At 42.8% G+C, this 18,338-nt stretch overlaps 1 protein-coding gene across 2 annotated transcripts in view; it reads right to left on the reverse strand.

Annotated features, from left to right (window-relative positions):
* Positions 1-18,338, reverse strand: part of SUCLG2 (succinate-CoA ligase GDP-forming subunit beta) — a 322,226-nt gene that overhangs the window by 207,789 nt on the left and 96,099 nt on the right. The window contains exon 2 of one of the 2 annotated variants that reach the window (XM_053299290.1): positions 12,564-12,705. The exons of the other annotated variant lie outside the window; for it this stretch is intronic. Within the exon in view, the coding sequence (XP_053155265.1) occupies positions 12,564-12,705 (142 nt within the window). The remainder of the gene's footprint in view (positions 1-12,563; positions 12,706-18,338) is intronic. 2 annotated transcript variants of the gene reach the window in all.

Here is an 18,338-nt window from a genome sequence, read left to right on the forward strand (position 1 = left end):
CTAAGTATAATGTGGTGTGTATCATCAATCATTGCATCATAATTCTGTTGTTTGAGATACAAGCCAACTCCACAGGGTTGTTGCTTGTGAGGAAAAACCTAAGTATAATGTAGTGTGTATCATCATTGCATCATAATTCTGTTGTTTGAGATTCAAGCCAACTTCACAGGGTTGTTGTGAGGAAAAAACACATGTGTGTCAGTCAGATGTATGCTGGGGGGCGCGGCGGGGGGGCGCAATTTCAATGCTTGCCCCGGGCGCCATTTTCCCTAGTTACGCCTCTGTTGACTGGGAGCCACTACAGACACAAAAAGCCCACTTAAGTATGTCTTTTTTGGCTGTCCTTGGGCAAGAGGATAATTTTCTTTTAGTTCCACAAAATTAGTGAAACATTAATATATCAATTTCAATCTGAGATGCCAGAGTATATTCAAGTACTTATCTTTTAATGGGCAAAAAGTGTGAAAGGTTTTTTCTTTGCTTTTTTGTGGGTATCTTTTTCTTTTTTTTCTTTTTTTGAGAGACAAAGGTTTGTCTCTCTCAAAGTGGTGGGAGTAATACAATGACATCGGCCACCCTACTATGGGGCTAAATGAAGAAGTGGTGCAGCAGGTGCAAATCCCTTTAACAGATCTTGCTAAGACTGAAAATTAATATATTAATTTCCAGCAACAGAACTACCCTCTGGCCCAGGTGCAAAAGCAAAGACAGGTGGTAAATTAGATCTATTAAGCAAGACCGGTACACTGATGATAATTACTCAACATGGAGATTTAATTAGTTATTTCAAATGGTAGATATAGCCAGCCTCTATTCCGTTCCACAAAAAGGTGCTCTTCTACATACATATTCGTCATTCCTTGGCTGAATATAGCTCAGTTTCAACTCTTGCAATTAGTAAATTCCATATGTAATAAATAAATGTAGATAAATAATAAATATGCACAAGTAACATACGGAATTCTTCTGATAAATTCTTCTGATTATTTAATTGTTGTTTTACGATGTTTTTAATTGTTAATTATTGTTTTTGTGCTTTATAATTTTTGTTTTAATTATTAATTGATTTTAATGGCATTTTAATGTAAACCGCCCTGAGCCTTTTGGAAGGGTGGTATAAAAGTTTCAATAATAAATAAATAAATAAATAAATAAATAAATCATACCACAAGAATTGTTGATTTATCAGAAGACAATGTTCTTCGAAAGCAAATAATAATAATAAAATTCCAAGCTAAATTATTCTTGGGCCAGTATTCGGATCCAGCAATTCCTAGCAGGCTCTGGGTTCACACAAGGTCTGTCCCAGCAAGCTTCAATGAAAAAAGAAACCACAGGGTGTATAGGTGAAGGCGGGCTCAAAGCTAGAATTGGCTTTGAATGGGAGGATCCTCTTCATAAACATATTCATTTCCCCCTTCTCCAATGAAATAGGACCCCTTTCAGGGCTGTTTTGAGGTGACACTGGGAAAAGAGGCAAAATCATCCCCCTTACCTACAGCACCAGCCATCCTTTCTCTTGGCAAGATACAAGGTGAACGAATCACACTACAGTGAAGATAGTCTCCCTTAAGGTGACTGTTGCACCTAACAATGACTAGAATAGTGGAATGAGATTCATCCATCTCCTGGAAAGAAAGTATGTCCAAAAGTGGGGTAACACTGAAGTTTGTATCTCAAAGGCATTGCAGCAGCCACGATGAAAGGCAAACCATAGATATCTGTGAAGCTTCAGATCTGATCATCCTCCTTCAAGGCCAAGGTTTGTCTTTCTTAAAGTGGTTGCAGCAGCTATTTTAGGAGAGGCTATAGACAGCCATGTGTGGAACCCAGCAGCACCCCTTCCAATCTTTGGCAGAGTGCTTTGCCAAGAGAGACAGAGGGATCCTAATTTTGTAGAGCAAGGCCATTTGTTCCCCTAATAGGAAGCCCGATCTTTTGGAGAATACTTCAGATGCAGTGAAATATCCCACCATTTGATAACAATATTTCATCACCCTATATTTTTGGTTCACTGATCTGCTCCCTCCTTGGAGATGAATGAAAAAGCTTGCTTGCTCAGGAGTTCCAGATGTGCTTTTCAACACACATGGCTCTCTGGAACAACATAAGTGGGGCAGGGGTCGGAAGGTAGAATGAAAGATCCTGAAATGATAAACAATTTGCAGGAGCTATGTTCCCATGTCACGAAAAAATATTTGAAGGCAGCCCCTTTGGGGGAAATCTGGACTTAGCAAGCTGAAGTGGATTTAGCAAGTGAATTCTGATCAATGCTTCTGCTTCATACAGGTTGCTAATGGTTGCCCAATGAAATCATATTACAGGGACGGAATTCTTCATTGATAACATATTAAGAACTAGGCAGATCTTGCTACTAATGGGGGGAAATTCCAGAGATGTGGGGAAAGTGAGACTTTTGTTAATATTTAATATTTTATTTGGAATGTTTGAAAGTTAGCTATCATATTTAAATCAGAGAATTGAAAACTTTTAATATCACCTTCCCTTCACAACGACTTCTGCCCATGTATTTCCGTATGGGTCTGTTTTGTCTTGGCGTCTCTTCTCGTTTCTTTTCATGCCTGCACTCAGTAGGAATAAGGTCTTGTTTTGTGGAGGTGAGAGGAAGGTAGGAGGAACCATTTTGTGAGTGTACAGAGGGAGTGAGAATAAGGGGGTGGGTGGGATTGGCTGTGCAAAAGATATTTAAGACTGTTTTGAACACCAAATAAAATGTAAAGAAGTGGTAGAGGGAAATTTAGATTGTATGGTGTTCATTAAGCACTGGCAAGGAATAACGAGCAACATTAAATGCATCTACAGCTCACAAATGTAGCTGCTTATTCAAATTCTGTGAAAGTTAATACTAATACTGATATTTTTAGACTGTTACCTTCATCCCATCTGTCTCCTCTCTTTGCTGAAGTTCTGCCTCTTATCCGACAGGCAATAAACCCCATGCAAATAATAATGATAAATTATGGTTGTTTCTTCACACATGAATTTCAGAAACAGACTCTTAGATCCCTTGGCTTATTCCATGTTAAATAGAGACATAAAGACACAAATTTGTTTATCTGAGTCTCTCTCTCTTAAAGGAGCTCAGGCATAACAGAATATTCTCAAAATACAAAATGTGTTTTTTCTTTATTTGCTAGATACAGCAAGTTCACTTGAAGCATAACATGACTTAACGTTAATTCATAAGCAGAGCTCCTTTTACAGTACTTTCATCTGAGAATTGTTTAGCAATGTACAAAGCTGGAAATCCTTTGGGTTCAAATCTTTTACCAGACAGAATTCCCTTTGAAGGCAAGCATTAATGGCATGACTTAAATTTTTTAGGCATCTGCTATGCTTTTTTTTGATGGTGGGGGGAAACACCATCAACCAGCCCCTTTAAACTTATTTACAAATCCTTTTATGCTCTTTCCCCTTTTACACTATTAGTGTATTTTTGACATGTTTCCAGGGAAACGATTGATCAAGGAACGTATTAAATGAACAGGGTACTATAACATTGCCACTGACTACTTCCACACTACTGATATTTTATCCAAAGCAATTGAGTTAACCATTAGATTTCTGTTTTTACAACAGAATATTGGATAACATCTTAAAGATTCACACAAGTTGCCACACACGCACAAATATTCCTAGTTTACACAGCACTGCAAGATTTATAAGTCTCCTAACCAGATTAAAAATCACACCTGAATGTCAAATACTCCTCCAAATTTCCCTACCTGTATTCTTTTCAGTGCTAACTATGGTCACCCTACATTGACACCAAGCTGAGACAATGGTTAGAAGTAGATTTCACCTCTGGTTTAAAGCTAACTATGATTAGTGTTCCAAAGCGGTCAAGTAATAATGGTGACTATAGTTAATGCTGAAACAGCCCCTGGGCGAACAGGAGAGAGAAGGAAGTGTGTGTGCAACCTTGAGGGCAAAGAAGTGGCAGCACATGGAATCTGGGAGCACTAGCAATCTCTTAGGTAAGAACTCTGGAAAGTTGTCTTGTACAAGAAGCCACGAAAGGTATGTTTACACATATGGGGACTTTCACACATCACATTATATGAGCCAACAAAGGGTCCTGAGGCCAGCGTTGTCACATGCAAAAGCAGCAGAGGGCAAGATGGTGACAGGGTGACTACAGCTAGAAAAAAACCCAGCCTATCATGTAACATTTTCCATAAAGTGTCCACAGTGTTGACACTGTAAACTGAAGATGGCTTTTGGAAAGGTTTTGAGTAGAATAATTCATGAAGCTAGTGGAATAATAAATTAGATGAAGGTGTTTCTTGAGCCCTTGAGCTGTACAAGTACCACTATACTTTGAATTAACTCTTGCAGACACTCTCTGAACATGCTTCATCCACATTATATCTAGTTAATGATTTCTGTCTGCAAATAATATTCAAAGCTGACTTGGCCGCTGTTGCTTTGGGCCAATAACATGGGAAACATATTACTGAATTAATATGCAGGTGGAAGCGGGAGTGGAGGGGAAGATACTTCAGGCAGTTTACTTTGAGAGCAAACTTCTCCAAACTGAGTGGTAGAATGATCAGTCCTGACTAATCCCAAATGCTGCCTTCCTTTCCTCTCTAGAATAGTTATATCCACTCGGAGTGGGGAGGGGGAGACCCTAGTTTTCTGGAGCACTGTACTTTATCCTTGGAATTTGCCCCCTGCTAAGAGGCTGGAACCCAAAGCTTACATAAGCAATCTAAAAGCAATAAAAACAAATAGCTGGAGCCTTGTTGGCCTTCTGAACACAGGAGCATAAGAACAGCTCTGCTGGATCAGGCCCAAGGACTATCCAGTCCAGAATCCTGTTTACACAGTGGCCCACTAGATGCCTCCAAGAAGCCTACAGGCAAGAGCTCAGGGCATGCCCTCTCTCCTGCTGTTGCTCCTCTGCAACTGGTATTGAGGCATCTTGCCTCTGGGGCTGGAGGTGACCTATAGTCACCAGACTAGCAGCCACTGAAAGACTTGTCCTCCATGAATTTGACTTAGCCCCTATTAAAGACATCCAAACTAGCGGCCATTACCACATCCCATGGCAGAGAATTCCGTAGATTAATTACGTGCTGTGTGAAAAAGTACTTCCTTGTCAGTTTCATTGATTTCTAGACCTTCAGTTTCATAGGATGTCTCTGGTTCTAGTGTTGTGAGAGAGGGAGAAAAATCCACCTCTGTCCACTCTCTCACCTACATGCATAATTTTATACACCTCAATCATATTTCCCCATAGTTGCTTTTTTTTCCAAACTAAAGAGCCCCAGATGCTGTAGCCTTGTCTCACAAGCAATAAAATACACAGCAACACAATTTCATAAAAATATATCTTACATAGCCTCATAAACCACAACCCCATACAATACTCTTGCCACATGACATAATAACCATGGATTACAAGATCACTCTACGACCAGCTGTCTCAGTGACCGAACACCCGGCGGAACACGTCAGTCTTACATGCCTTACGAAAGGCCAACAGATCATGGAGAGCTCTGATACTATCCAGGAGACCGTTCCATAGAGTCAGGGCCACCACTGAGAAGGCTCTGGCTCTCGTTGATTGCAATTTAATATCCCTAGGGCCCGGGATCACCAAGGCATTACTTGTGGCTGATCTCAGGACCCGGCAAGGGACATATCGAACCAGGCAGTCTTGGAGGTATGGAGGGCCCATACTGTGTAGGGCTTTAAATGTTAAGGTTAATACCTTAAACTTAACCAGGGACTCAACCGGCAACCAGTGCAACTGAACAAGCAAAGGTGTCACATGTGCTCGCAAAGGCGCCTCAGTAAGTACCCTGGCCACTGCATTCTGCACCAGTTGCAATCTCCAAGTTAAGCGCAGTGGCGGCCCCACATAAAGCGAGTTGCAATAATCTAACCTGGAAGTGACTGTTGCATGGCTCACAGTGGCCAAGTCCAGAGGGGACAGATAGGGGGCCAGTCGCCATATTTGACGTAACTGAAAGAAGGCCTTTCGAGCGATTTCCATGATCTGAGCCTCCATATTCAAAGAGGCATCAAGAATCACACCCAGGTTCTTCACAGTAGGCTGAGGTATCAAACAAGCACTATCAAGGGTCGGTAATTGAAAACTGCCCCCCCCCCCCCGACCTCTTCGGACCCAGCCACAGAACTTCAGTCTTATCCGGATTAAGCCATAGACGACTTTGCCTCAGCCAGTCTGTGACCGCCTCCAAACACCTGGTCAGCTGGGCTATGGTGTCCTCAGCCCTGCCATTCATCAGCAGAAAAAGCTGGGTGTCATCTGCATATTGGTGGCTCCCTAGCCCAAAACCCCTCACCAGCTTTGCTAGTGGCAGCATATAAATATTGAACAGCAAGGGCGAGAGAATAGCGTTAGTACCTGACGTGAAGACATCTCATCGCCCATTGCCACCCTATATCCCTGGTCTTGTAGGAAGAAATGCAGCCACAACAACGCCACGCCTCGAATCCCAGCATCAGCTACGCAGTGGACCAGAATATAATGGTCCACAGTGTCGAATGCTGCTGTGAGATCTAACAGCAACAGCAGCACCCTCCCCTATCAAGCGGGCGACGGAGATCATCAGCCAGGGCTACAAGGACCGTTTCTACACCACGCCCAGGCCAAAACCCAGACTGGAAGGGATCAAGAATCGCTGCATCCTCCCAAAACATCTGGAGTTGTACTGCTACCGCTTGCTCTATCACTCTACCTTAAAAAGGCAAATCTGATACCGGGCGGTAGTTAGCTGGCTCCGAGGCATCTGACAATGGCTTCTTCAGAAGTGTTTTTTCAAAAAAATTTAGGTGATTTCACAGTCACAGTTCCCCATACCCCATTTTCCATTGGTTTAAATGCCTCACCTACCACAAATTTGCCAATGGTTCTGCGGGAATGTAACCCTCACAGTTGGCAAAGGATGACTATTATTTTCAGCAATTTTCACTATGCTTTTTCAGTAGCCATATTTATTTAGATGTCTCCCAGTTTTTTCCTCTTTTCATTGGAATCGTTTGTTATTGCACCTTTAGTAGCTCCTCAGGAGCTCCCACCATCTTGAAGTCCTTTCCCATTTAGTTTCTCTAGCCATGCAAGCTAACCTAAAGCTCCCCCCACCATCAAACCAGCCCCTGCCGGTTCCATGCACATCCCTAACCAGAGTTTGTCTCCCAGTAGACATCATCATAATTGAAGTCTCCCAGTCCACAGATACTTACTTCTTTAAAGCAACAGTAAATTTGTTTCAAAAAAGCCTCATCCAAATTCCCTCATTGGTATGGCAGTATGTAGCAGATTCCAACTAAAATGTTGTTTTTATTTCCTTCAATTTATTCTTACCCAGATGCTCTCCCACTGGTTTCTACATTCATTCTCTTGAATTCCTTTACACATATTTTTGACATATAATGCTATTCACCTTCCCTTTCAATTGCATCTTCTCTTTTAGAACAAGTTATAGCCTTCAGTTGCTACATATCAGTCCTGGGAGTAATCCCACCAAGTCTCAGTTATACCCATCAAGTTATAATTACCTTCCTGTCCCAGGAGTTCAAGATAATCTGGTTTATTTCTCATATTCATTGCATTAGTGTATAGATATGAGAACATTATGCACCATCTCTGCTATTACTTTATTATGTGGTTTGTTAGGCAACCCCCACCACTCCCCACCGCCCATTTCAAAACTAGCACTCAAGTCTCTTTCTTTAGTATGGGCCTTCAGGTTTTTATCTTCATTAGAGGTATGCAGAACTGTTTTGAATCGAACCGGGTTTAATTTGAATGGGCTCAGTTTGACCAGTTCAAACTCGAACCAACAATCAATCCAAGTTCAAACCAAACCGGGCCCAGTCCGTTATAGACTGGTCTGATGGTTCAAGGGGCAATGCTTGTAAAGGGGAATCTGGTGAAAATTCCCTTTTACCAGCAAAAGGGGAATACTGCCTTTAAAGGATGTGTAAGGGCGGCACCAGTGGTGCTGGCGCCAGCTCCTCTTAAACCCCAGCGCTCCCCCCAGCAGCACAGTCTGCATGACAGCAGCATGGTTCCAGCCTCCACAGATGTGCAGAGGCCATTTGCGTGACCATGCTGGGGGCAGGGAGCAGTAGGGTTTAGAGGAGCCAGGGGTAAGGTGCCCTCTCACCCCCTCCACCCCCCACAACCCTTAGAAATCTTTTAAAGGCAGGATTCCCTGTTGCATGTAAATGAGAATCCTCACTGGATCCCCTTTACAAACATAGCCCCTTGAACTGGTTCAATCTGGTTCGATTGAACAGACCAGACCACCCACCAATTCTACTGAACCGGTTTGCGGATTGTCGGTTCAGCTCAGAAATGGTTCTGTGCACACCCCTAGTCTTCATCTTCTATAGAACTTACTTTCAAGCACTCTTGGTTAGAACCTAAATGCCACCTCAAAGTTAGCAACATAAATTTCACAGGAGTCCAAAATGTCAAAACAGGCCCAGTGGGTAATCTGGACAATTGACAAAAGGGTAGTGGTAGTCGTTTCTTTTTAATGTCTCAAACATTTATCCAAACAATAGGGATGCCAGTTAACTATGAAAATAAGAGGTAAGTATCAGTTGATTTGTAGGGCTAATAGAGTATTTTCAAATTAAACTCTAACTAGATACAATAAAATAAAAGTACAACATGCAAGTTAACTAAAAGGCTTGTGTTAATTAATAGCTTAGTAGAGCATGCCAATCATTACATAGCCCAACAAATCCCTTACGCTAAAAAGCAAAGTGTCTTAAATTATCCAGTTAATTCAGTGTACATTTGATGAACTCAAATAAATGAACAGCAATATCTGATGGAAACATGATTTTAGAAAGACAAGATATAAGATGTCAAGTTCAATAAAAGGATTGTACACATTATCACCTTAAGTGGATCAGCAGGGAAATGCTTGACTAACAAGCAGAAGGTTGCCAGTTCGATACCCCACTGGTACTATATCGGGCAGCAGCAATATAGGAAGATGTTGAAAGGCATCATCTCATACTGCGTGGGAGGGGCAATGGTAAACCTCTCCTGTATTCTACCAAAGAAAACCACAGGCCTCTGTGGGCGCCAGGAGTCGAAATCGACTTGACAGCACACTTTACCTTACTTTACACATTCTTTGCATCGTAATGTGATTTGCTAAGTTTATTTTTAAAATTTTCTCTCTTCTACATTTTAACACACTCTAAATACACTTTTTTCTTCCTAGATTAATATCCTTGTAATCATATACCACAATCAATGACAATATCATTAATAAACCATGGAAATGCCAAACAGGAAGACCATTACTCAATCTTGAGAGCCATCTCTTTTGATTATGACAAGCATATGATCTTTATAGACCAGCTTTCTTTTCTATCCTATTTATAAAACCTTCTTTTATTAAGCAACACCACATCTCAAATTAAAAGCAAACAGTAGGTATGCTACAAGATCTCTTCTGGATTCAGCAGTACTTAAAGTGAGCTGATGAGATAAGAAAAGAGAAAGATTAAAGATGATGGGATTGGAGCTCATAAGAAGACCATTTTCATTTTATGTGCTGAAGTGGCACATATTCTGCTGGTTCTTTGCCATTACCATTTGAAGGACTATCACTAAAACAATGTTGAGCTATAGAAGAATAAGCTGCATATGCAGAGCTAGGATCTCTAATTTAGAACAAATGTCTAAGCACTAAACATATACTTAGAAATGGCTTTCGGGGGGGGTGGAGTCAAAAAGGAAAAGGGAGGGGAAGGAGAAATGGAGTTTTTTTTCTGAATAAACCCTTAGTTAAATCCATATATGATTACTTTGTGTTTGTGAGGGAAGCAGCTATGCAACACTTCTAGGATAGCAAAGAAAGAACAGAAAAGGCAGAAAACATCAGAATTAGAAACTGTTGTTCAGGGCTTTATATGAAATTGTCCTGCCTTCTTAAGCTGTCCTGTCAAGTGAGGTATCACAGGACATCCTGATTCTTCATTTATACTGTGGAGTGTATATATCTTATAATCTTAAAATTTCACATGACCAAGCAGAAAATCATAACCAGAAAAATACCTCAGCATTCCCGTCATCTCTAGGGGTGTGCATGGTCCAGCGGGCCCCCGGTCCTGCACGGGGGGATTGTTTCTTTAAGCGGGGGGTGGGGTGGTGGTGGTAGTACTCATCTCTGACGCTGCTGCACGCGTGCCGCATACGTCACGGGGCGCGCCACATACGTCACGGAGCGCGCATGGCAGCGTCAGAGACGAGCGCGCGTGCCAAGAGGAGGGCGCATGCGCGCCGCTAGCGCTCGTCTCTTTTCAGCCTTTACAAAGTTTAAAGCCTTTACAAAGTTTTTACAAAGCTCATCTCTTTGAAGCCTAATACAAACAACGACAGGGGCAGGGGCGGCAGGGAGGAACTCTGCCGCCCCAAGAAGATTTTTCAACAGACCAGCGCCGGGGGGGGGAGTACTACCACCACCACCACCCCCCACTTAAAGAAACAGTCCCCCACCCATCCGGACCGCCGGACCTCTGGACCGGTCCGGCGGTCTGTCCTATTGTGCCAGACAGGCTCGGACTGGCTCACCGAGCAGCAAGGCATTTTCCTGGTGCACCCTCGCCTGGTGCACCCTCCTGCGCTCGCTGGGCTCTCCCCGTGCCAGCTGCCCGGCTCCCCTTTCCCCCTCTCCCTGTCCGGAGAGCCCCACCTCCTCTCCTTCTGATTGGTCGTGAGAAGTAGGCTCAGACTGCCCTTAGGGCAACAGGGCATATTCCCGGTGTGCCCCACCTGCCCCACCCCACCTGCTGCACCCCACCCCACCTGGTGTGCCCCGCCCCACCCCTGTGCCCCAACTCCCACCCTTAATTACCCATTCTGCTTAAAACCTGCCCCCTCCCCACATATATTCCACCACCCTCTCAGTGCCCCCAGTCCGGCCCTGGTGCCAGACCGAACTGTGCACACTCCTAGTCATCTCTTTTAATAGAAAAGAGGTTATCATATAGCCTTGTATTCATCCTTCCTTTGCTATCTTGCTACTCCAACTCAGATATATAATTAACTCCTTTCATACACTAATGAATTCCTTCACTGAGCCTTATATTTGAGTAACAGAGAACTAGGTAACTACTACATCTTTAAAACACTGGATTCACAAAAATCTTGAAAAACATTGGGTTTCAGATAGACAGGTTACAGGAAAGAAGATCATTTTCTAGGCCAAAGTTGAATCAAATCAAAGGAAAGAAGGCGTGTTTTTATTCTTAATATCTACAGTACTACAACAGTCTCAGGTGGTGGCCACAGTAACTGAAACCTGATTATTCTTTTTCTTTCCTTCTGTCCCTTTTTAAATCATAGTTATTACATTGAAAACTATGAACCATTTTAAATATATTGACAGAAGGGCAGTATAGAAATGTAGCAAATAAATAAATGAAATCTAAGCAAAATTATATTGCTTATGTTTAAATGAAAACCTAACAGGCTGTATCTAAGGCTCTGCATCCCAATTCAAGTTTTTGTTTCACTTCAGGAATTCCAAAGATCATACAGTGTTCTCGAAACCACATTTCCACATTCATTTTGAGAGGCGGAATCCTAACCTATCGTTCATGCTACTGGAATGAAAGAGAATGCTCATGCATGCAGGTTATTTGTGAAAACCACAAAAATTGATCAGGACAAGATTTTTAAAACTGTATTCAATCAAAGCACAGGAGCAACTTTTAAAAAGAAACATTGGACTTACCGTGAAGGGTTCTTTCTACACAGTGTATGGAGGTCATCTGGTAGTAAGGATGACCTCCTACTCTGTGTGAGAAAACAGATTGCATCATGGGATCTGGCAGTTTATCTTTCTGGCAACTTGGCTATGCAAACAATCCTATGAAACATGAATGCATGAGACTGGCTGGCAGGTAAAAATATTTTGTGGGTGGGTAAAGCCAGTGTGGTGTAGTGGTTATAGTGCTGGACTAGGACCAGGGAGACCTGAGTTCAAATCCCCATTCAGCCATGACTCTGGGCCAGTCACTTCTCTCTCAGCCTAACCTACTTCACAGGGTTGTTATTAGGAGAAACTCAAGTATGTAGTACACTGCTCAGGGCTCCTTGGAGGAAGAGCGGGATATTAATGTAAAAAATAAAAAAAAAATTTAAAAAACTATTTTGTTTGTGAGGCTTGTTTCAAGTATAAAGAGGCACATGCTTATTTTTCTTATTGTTAAAAACAGCCCATCCACTCAAAAATCTTGAAAGTCCTGCTGAACAACCATGTCCAATATATTATATGTTTTGTTATATATGTCTTCAGTTGTTATTTGCTCAGAGCCTGTGAGAATGAATGGGATAAAAATCCAAATAAATTCAAATATTGCCTATGAAAATCAAAATCATTATTTTTATACACATCTGATCTGCAGAACAAAACATGCCACAGCTTTAAAGACAATGCAATGTATATGCATTAACTACGCATCAATTTAAATTTTCCAGGTTGGTTTATAGCCACCACAGATAATAGATTTCACTCCACTGCTAGTTAACTTACTTAGTCTCTTAGCAGCCTCAAAAGCATCGCTGGCAGTGTCAGCCACGAAGAATCTCTGAACTGTGACCCCATGATCAGCCATCAGTTTCTTACTCTGGTATTCCTGCAGATTTAGCCATCGTCTAGGGGTCAACTGAACAGCCTACAGAAATGAAAGAGGGAAACCCAAAATGTTCATTATGAACAGTTCATGCAACAGTCGACTGAACTATTAAGCCTCATGGTAATCTACAACCAGCAATAAACAACACTATAAAATATCAAATACTTTGCAGGAAGTACCTATATTGGGCGGCAGCAATATAGGAAAGATGCTGAAAGACATCATCTCATACTACGCAGGAGGAGGCAATGATAAACCCCTCCTGTATTTTACCAAAGACAACCACAGGGCTCTATGGTCGCCAGGTGTTGACACCAACTCAATAGCACCCTTTACCTTTACATTATATGATTGCTTATGTGCCAAATATCCCTGAAAGACATTAGCATGATATTTATTCATTCATTCAGTTTTTATACCGCCCTTCTAAAAAGGTTCAGGACAGTTACAAGTATATTATTACAAGTGTATACTCCTCCTAGCAAATTACTTTGGCTGCCCAGATGAATTCTATGTTAGTTATCTTTAATCTGATAGCAATGACAAAATTACTTATGCAGTCACATAATCTATATAGTTAGATTTATATCTATATAAATCTATATAGTTGGGTTTACAAATACCTGGATTAGTTTATTGTTTATTGTTACTGTTTGAGCTGTATGTATATATTTTTTCTGGTCAGCAACCATAAATAAACAGAACTGACCTGACAAGTGTATAAACACTACACACACATGCTTGTAACCAGTAGCCCCTCTAATTTTTTTTCATCTGTGTGTGGAATGAGTTTTGTTCTAGGCAGAAATATCAAGGCAGTGTGTGTGCACGTGTATTCATAGTGGGACTTTCCTGATTCAACCTGGGATCTAAAATTAACTTAGCAGACATTTAATAAACTTGTGTGTGCGCACATATGAGCAGGCTTTAGAGGGAACACTACTGAACTACAAAAACAGTATTATTAGAAGATATCAGTCTGCAACATTGTTCCGGATTGCATGCAAAGATGTTCCATGGGTATCTCTAGGATTTATTTTTGAGAAACAATCTTAATAAGTAGCTTTGCACACTATATGACATTCATCTCAGCTATTCCGGAGGTGGTGGGCAATAGAAGAAGTAACGTTGGCAGATCAACAGGCCATTCCAGGGGAAGGGTAGTCAGAAATTTAATAGCTGTCTCCCCCTCCGGCTGTCCTGCCAGCTCTGTGACCTTGGGGAGCACTACCAACAACCCACATAGCCTTACCTTGCTCCTCTGCAATGCCAGGTCGGTCCAAAATAAACCCGAACTCATTCATGATTTGATCATGGATGAAGGGGCCGACCTGGTATGTATTACTGAGACTTAGTTGGGGGAGGCTAGTGGCCCAGTCTGGTCCCAGCTTCTTCCTCCAGGGTATTCTGTAGAGGAGCAGGTGAGGGAGGTGTATGGGGATGTGGAGTGGCTGTGGTCTATAAGGATAACATCTCTCTTACCAGGGTCCCTGTCGATGTATCTGACCATATTGAATGTGTGTACTTGAGTTTGGGGACCAGGGATAGATTGGGACTTCTGTTGGTGTACCGATCGCCCCGCTGCCCAGCGGAATCCCCTACTGAGCTCACGGACCTGGTCGCAGAACTCGTGTTGGAGTCTCCCACACATTTGGTGCTGGGGGACTTTAAAGTTCATTTCAGGACCAATTTGTCCGGAGCAGCTCAGGAGTTCATAGCAGCCATGACAACTATGGGCCTATCCCAAGTGTTCTCTGGACCAACACATATTGCAGGTCACATGCTTGATTTGGTCTTTTACTCTGATCAGGGTGGTGTTCCGTGGGAGGGGACTCCTGTGATTTCCCCAAAGATCACCATCTGGTCAAGGTTAGGCTTACAACCAATTTCCACCTCCGCAGGGGCAAGGGGCCTATTAGAATGGTCCACCCAAAGAGGTTATTGGACCCTATAGGATCCCAAGAAGCCTTGGAGGAATTTAATGTTGGCTTTGCTGGTGATCCTGTTGATGCCCTGGCAGAGAACTGGAACATGCTCACCAGGGCACTAGACATGATTGCTCTTAAGCGTCCCCTCTGACCCACTTCAAAACTGGCCCCTTGGTATACAGAAGATCTATGAGGACAGAAGCGGCAGGGTAGGCGACTGAAGCGCAAGTGGAGAAAGACTCGATTCAAATCCAACAGATTATGACATAGAGCACATTTAAAGATCTATGCTCAAGCAATACGTGCGGCAAAGAGGCGGTTCTTTTCTGCCCGTATTGCATCTGCGAGTTCATGTCCAGTGGAGTTATTCAGGGTTGTGAGGAGACTGGTATGAGGCCCGCCTTCCTTGAATCAGAATTTGTAGTCATCAGTTACCCGCTACGTGTTTAAAGAATTTTTTGCAGATAAGATCTCTCAGATTCGGGCCGACTTAGATGAAGACTCCACAATGAATTTGATGTCTGAATTAGAGGTGTCCAACTCCATATGTGATTCAACTGGGTCAGTTTCAGTTTGTGACTCCTGAGGATGTGGACAGGTTGCTTGGAATGGTGAAGCCTACCACTTGTTCTCTTCACCCTAGTCCAACATGGCTTGTTCTATCTATCAGGGAGGCTGTTGTAGGACGCCTGGTAGAAATAATAAATGCTTCTCTGAGGGAGGGCAGGATGCCTCCTTGTCTTAAGGAGGTAATCATTAGACTACTTCTAAAGAAGCCTGCATTAGACCCCTCAGAGTTGAGCAACTATAGGCCTGTCTTCAACCTCCCATGGCTGGACAAGGTAATTTAGAGTGAGGTGGCATCTCAGCTCCATTTGGTCTTGGAGGAAACTGATTATCTAGACCCATTTCAAACTGGCTTTCAGGCGGGCTACGGGGTGGAGACTGCCTTGGTCAGCCTGATGGATGATCTCCAACTGGGAACTGACAGAGTAAGTGAGACAATGTTGGTCCTTTTGGACCTCTCAGCGGCTTTCGATACTATCGACCATAGTATCCTTCTGGAATATCTGAGGGTGTTGGAGGCACTGTTTTACAGTGGTTCTGCTCCTACCTCTCAGATAGATTCCAGATGGTGTCGACTGGAGATTATTGCTCTTCGAAATCTGAGCTTAAGTATGGTGTTCCTCAGGGTTCCATACTCTCTTCTCTCCAATACTCTTTAACATCTACATGAAACCACTGGGAGATATCATCAGGGGAACTGGTGCGGGGTGTTATCAGTATGTGGAATGTATGCTGATGACACCCAGATCTACTTCTCCATGTCAACTTCTTCAGGAGATGGCATAACTTCCCTAAATGTTTGCCTGGAATCAGTAATGGGCTGGATGAGGGGGAATAAACTGAGACTGAATCCAGATAAGACAGAGGTACTTATTGTGTGGGGTCAGAACTCCAGAGACCATTTTAATCTCCCTGTTCTAGATGGGGTCACCGTTCCCCAAAAGGACTAGGTTTGCAGTCTGGGAGTACTTCTGGATCCACACTTCTCCCTCATTTCTCAGGTTGAGGAGGTGGCCAGAGGAGCTTTCTATCAGCTTCAGCTGATATGCCAGCTGCACCCATTTCTTGAGATGAATGACCTCAAAATAGTGGTACATCTGTTGGTAACCTCCAGACTTGACTTCTGTAATGCGCTCTATGTGGGGCTGCCTTTGTACATAGTCCGGAAACTTCAGTTGGTACAGAATGCGGCAGCCAGGTTGGTCTCTGGGTTATCTCAGAGAGACCACATTACTCCTTTGCTGATAGAACTACACTGGCTGCCAATAGGTTTCTGGCCAAAATATAAAGTGCTATTTAAAGCCCTAAACAGCTTAGGCCCTGCGTATTTAAGCGAACGTCTGCTTCATTATGAGCCCCACCACCCATTGAGATCATCTGGAGAGGTCCATCTCCAGTTGCCGTCAACTATGTTCAGTGACAGAGAGGTACACTACTTAGATCTATGTTCAAAACCACAATTCTTAGATCTATGTTTAACAGACCACAGCTGCCAGAGATGGATAGTTCATCTCTCCATGTCTTGCATAGGACACTGCATACACCACTGCTGGGTAGCACAGATTCTTTTCTGTTTAGATCACTTTTCAGTGGCTACTAGTCGGATGGCTATAGGCCATCTCCAGCCTCAAAGGCAGGATGCCTCTTAGTAGCAGTTGCAGGGGAGTAACAGCAGGAGAGACGGCATGCCCTCAACTCCTGCCTGTAGGCTTCCAGCGGCTTCTGGTGCGTCACTGTGTGAAACAGGATGCTGGACTAGATGGGCCTTGGGCCTGATCCAGCAGGGCTGTTCTTATGTTCTTATGATTTTCTTATTGCTTACATACTTATGTGATTGTCAGAAGCTCGTTGTAGTGAGTGAAAGTGAACCTTTTTAGAGCTGGCCTGTAAACTTGGTAACACACACAGATGAATGAGTTGAGGAGCAGAGTTGACACTTGGGGTAAATGGGGAGAGAGAAATGTTGAGCCTATGGCAAATTAAGCAAGGGAGACCTGGATCAGGTCTGTCAAGGCCTCTGATGGGATTACTCCAAGAATTATCCAATGAGAGTGTTTTATACAGTCCATGGTAAGTGAGTGCATGGCTGTCTATGGATTGGCTTGACGTTGACTCTTCAGATGGTGCATACGGTGCTTGAATGCAGTATCTGGAGGCTGGCAATATGTTTATGTAGTCTTACCCAGCAGTGTTGTATACAGTGTCCTATGCAAGACATGGAGAGATGAATTATCCATCTCTGGCAGACAGCCTGCTAGAATACAACAGAAAAACCACTGTAGGCCTGCCGGAGACAACACACACACATTCCTTGATGTTAATACAGCATGCTATAAGTATGGATTACAGGTGGCCCTCATTATCTGCCATTTCGCATATATGTGGTCAAGCAATATATACCCAACCGTGATGCATGGCTTCTCATAGCTGCAGTTTTCAACAGTGCAGTTCTGCTCTTACATAGTCATGATTTTGCTGCATGTTCACATGGGTTGAGAGAAGAGTTTAGAGGGGAACAGTGGAGAGCTTTGGGCTGCATTGTTAAAGGATTTTGTGCTTCTAAAAGCCATCTGGGGTACCATTTGTTATCCTTACAGAGCCACTGGGAGCCTTCAGGAGCCATTGCTCTGGAGCTTCTTGGGGCCATTTTCTGGAGCCTCTTACAGCATTGTGCTGCCCTTGTAAGATGCTAATTATCTCTTTTACAATTTAAATGAAATGTTATTTTTAATTAAAATTTCAAATTGAAAAAATTAGTTTTAATTTTGATAATTACAGTACTGTATTATTTAATTTTAATTGCAATTAAAAATTCAATTTAAATTAAACATTTAAAATTGATTTTAATTATCCATTGAAACTTGATTCTCCTCTCACTTCTTGATTCTCACAAAGTCCTGTGTGCGCATTTACTTGACTTGGATTTAATTTGGTGCTGCCTCTTTGGCCAAGCTACGAACCAATCAGGCCAAGGGGCTTGTGCTGCTAAGTGCTGGACTTCAACAGTGGGGTGAGGAAATGTCATGAATACACATCACTAGAGCAGCTGCAGGGAGGGTATTGCTGGAGGAGCTGGAGAGCTGTGGCAGCCAAGGTACAATGCTGTGCTCCTCCATCTGTATTTCTGCTTTTACCCTTTCCTTTCAGTGATTTGTGAACCACCCAGAGCCATTTGAG

This window comes from Hemicordylus capensis, chromosome 2, assembly GCF_027244095.1.
Source record: "Hemicordylus capensis ecotype Gifberg chromosome 2, rHemCap1.1.pri, whole genome shotgun sequence".
Taxonomy (NCBI): Eukaryota; Metazoa; Chordata; class Lepidosauria; order Squamata; family Cordylidae; genus Hemicordylus; species Hemicordylus capensis.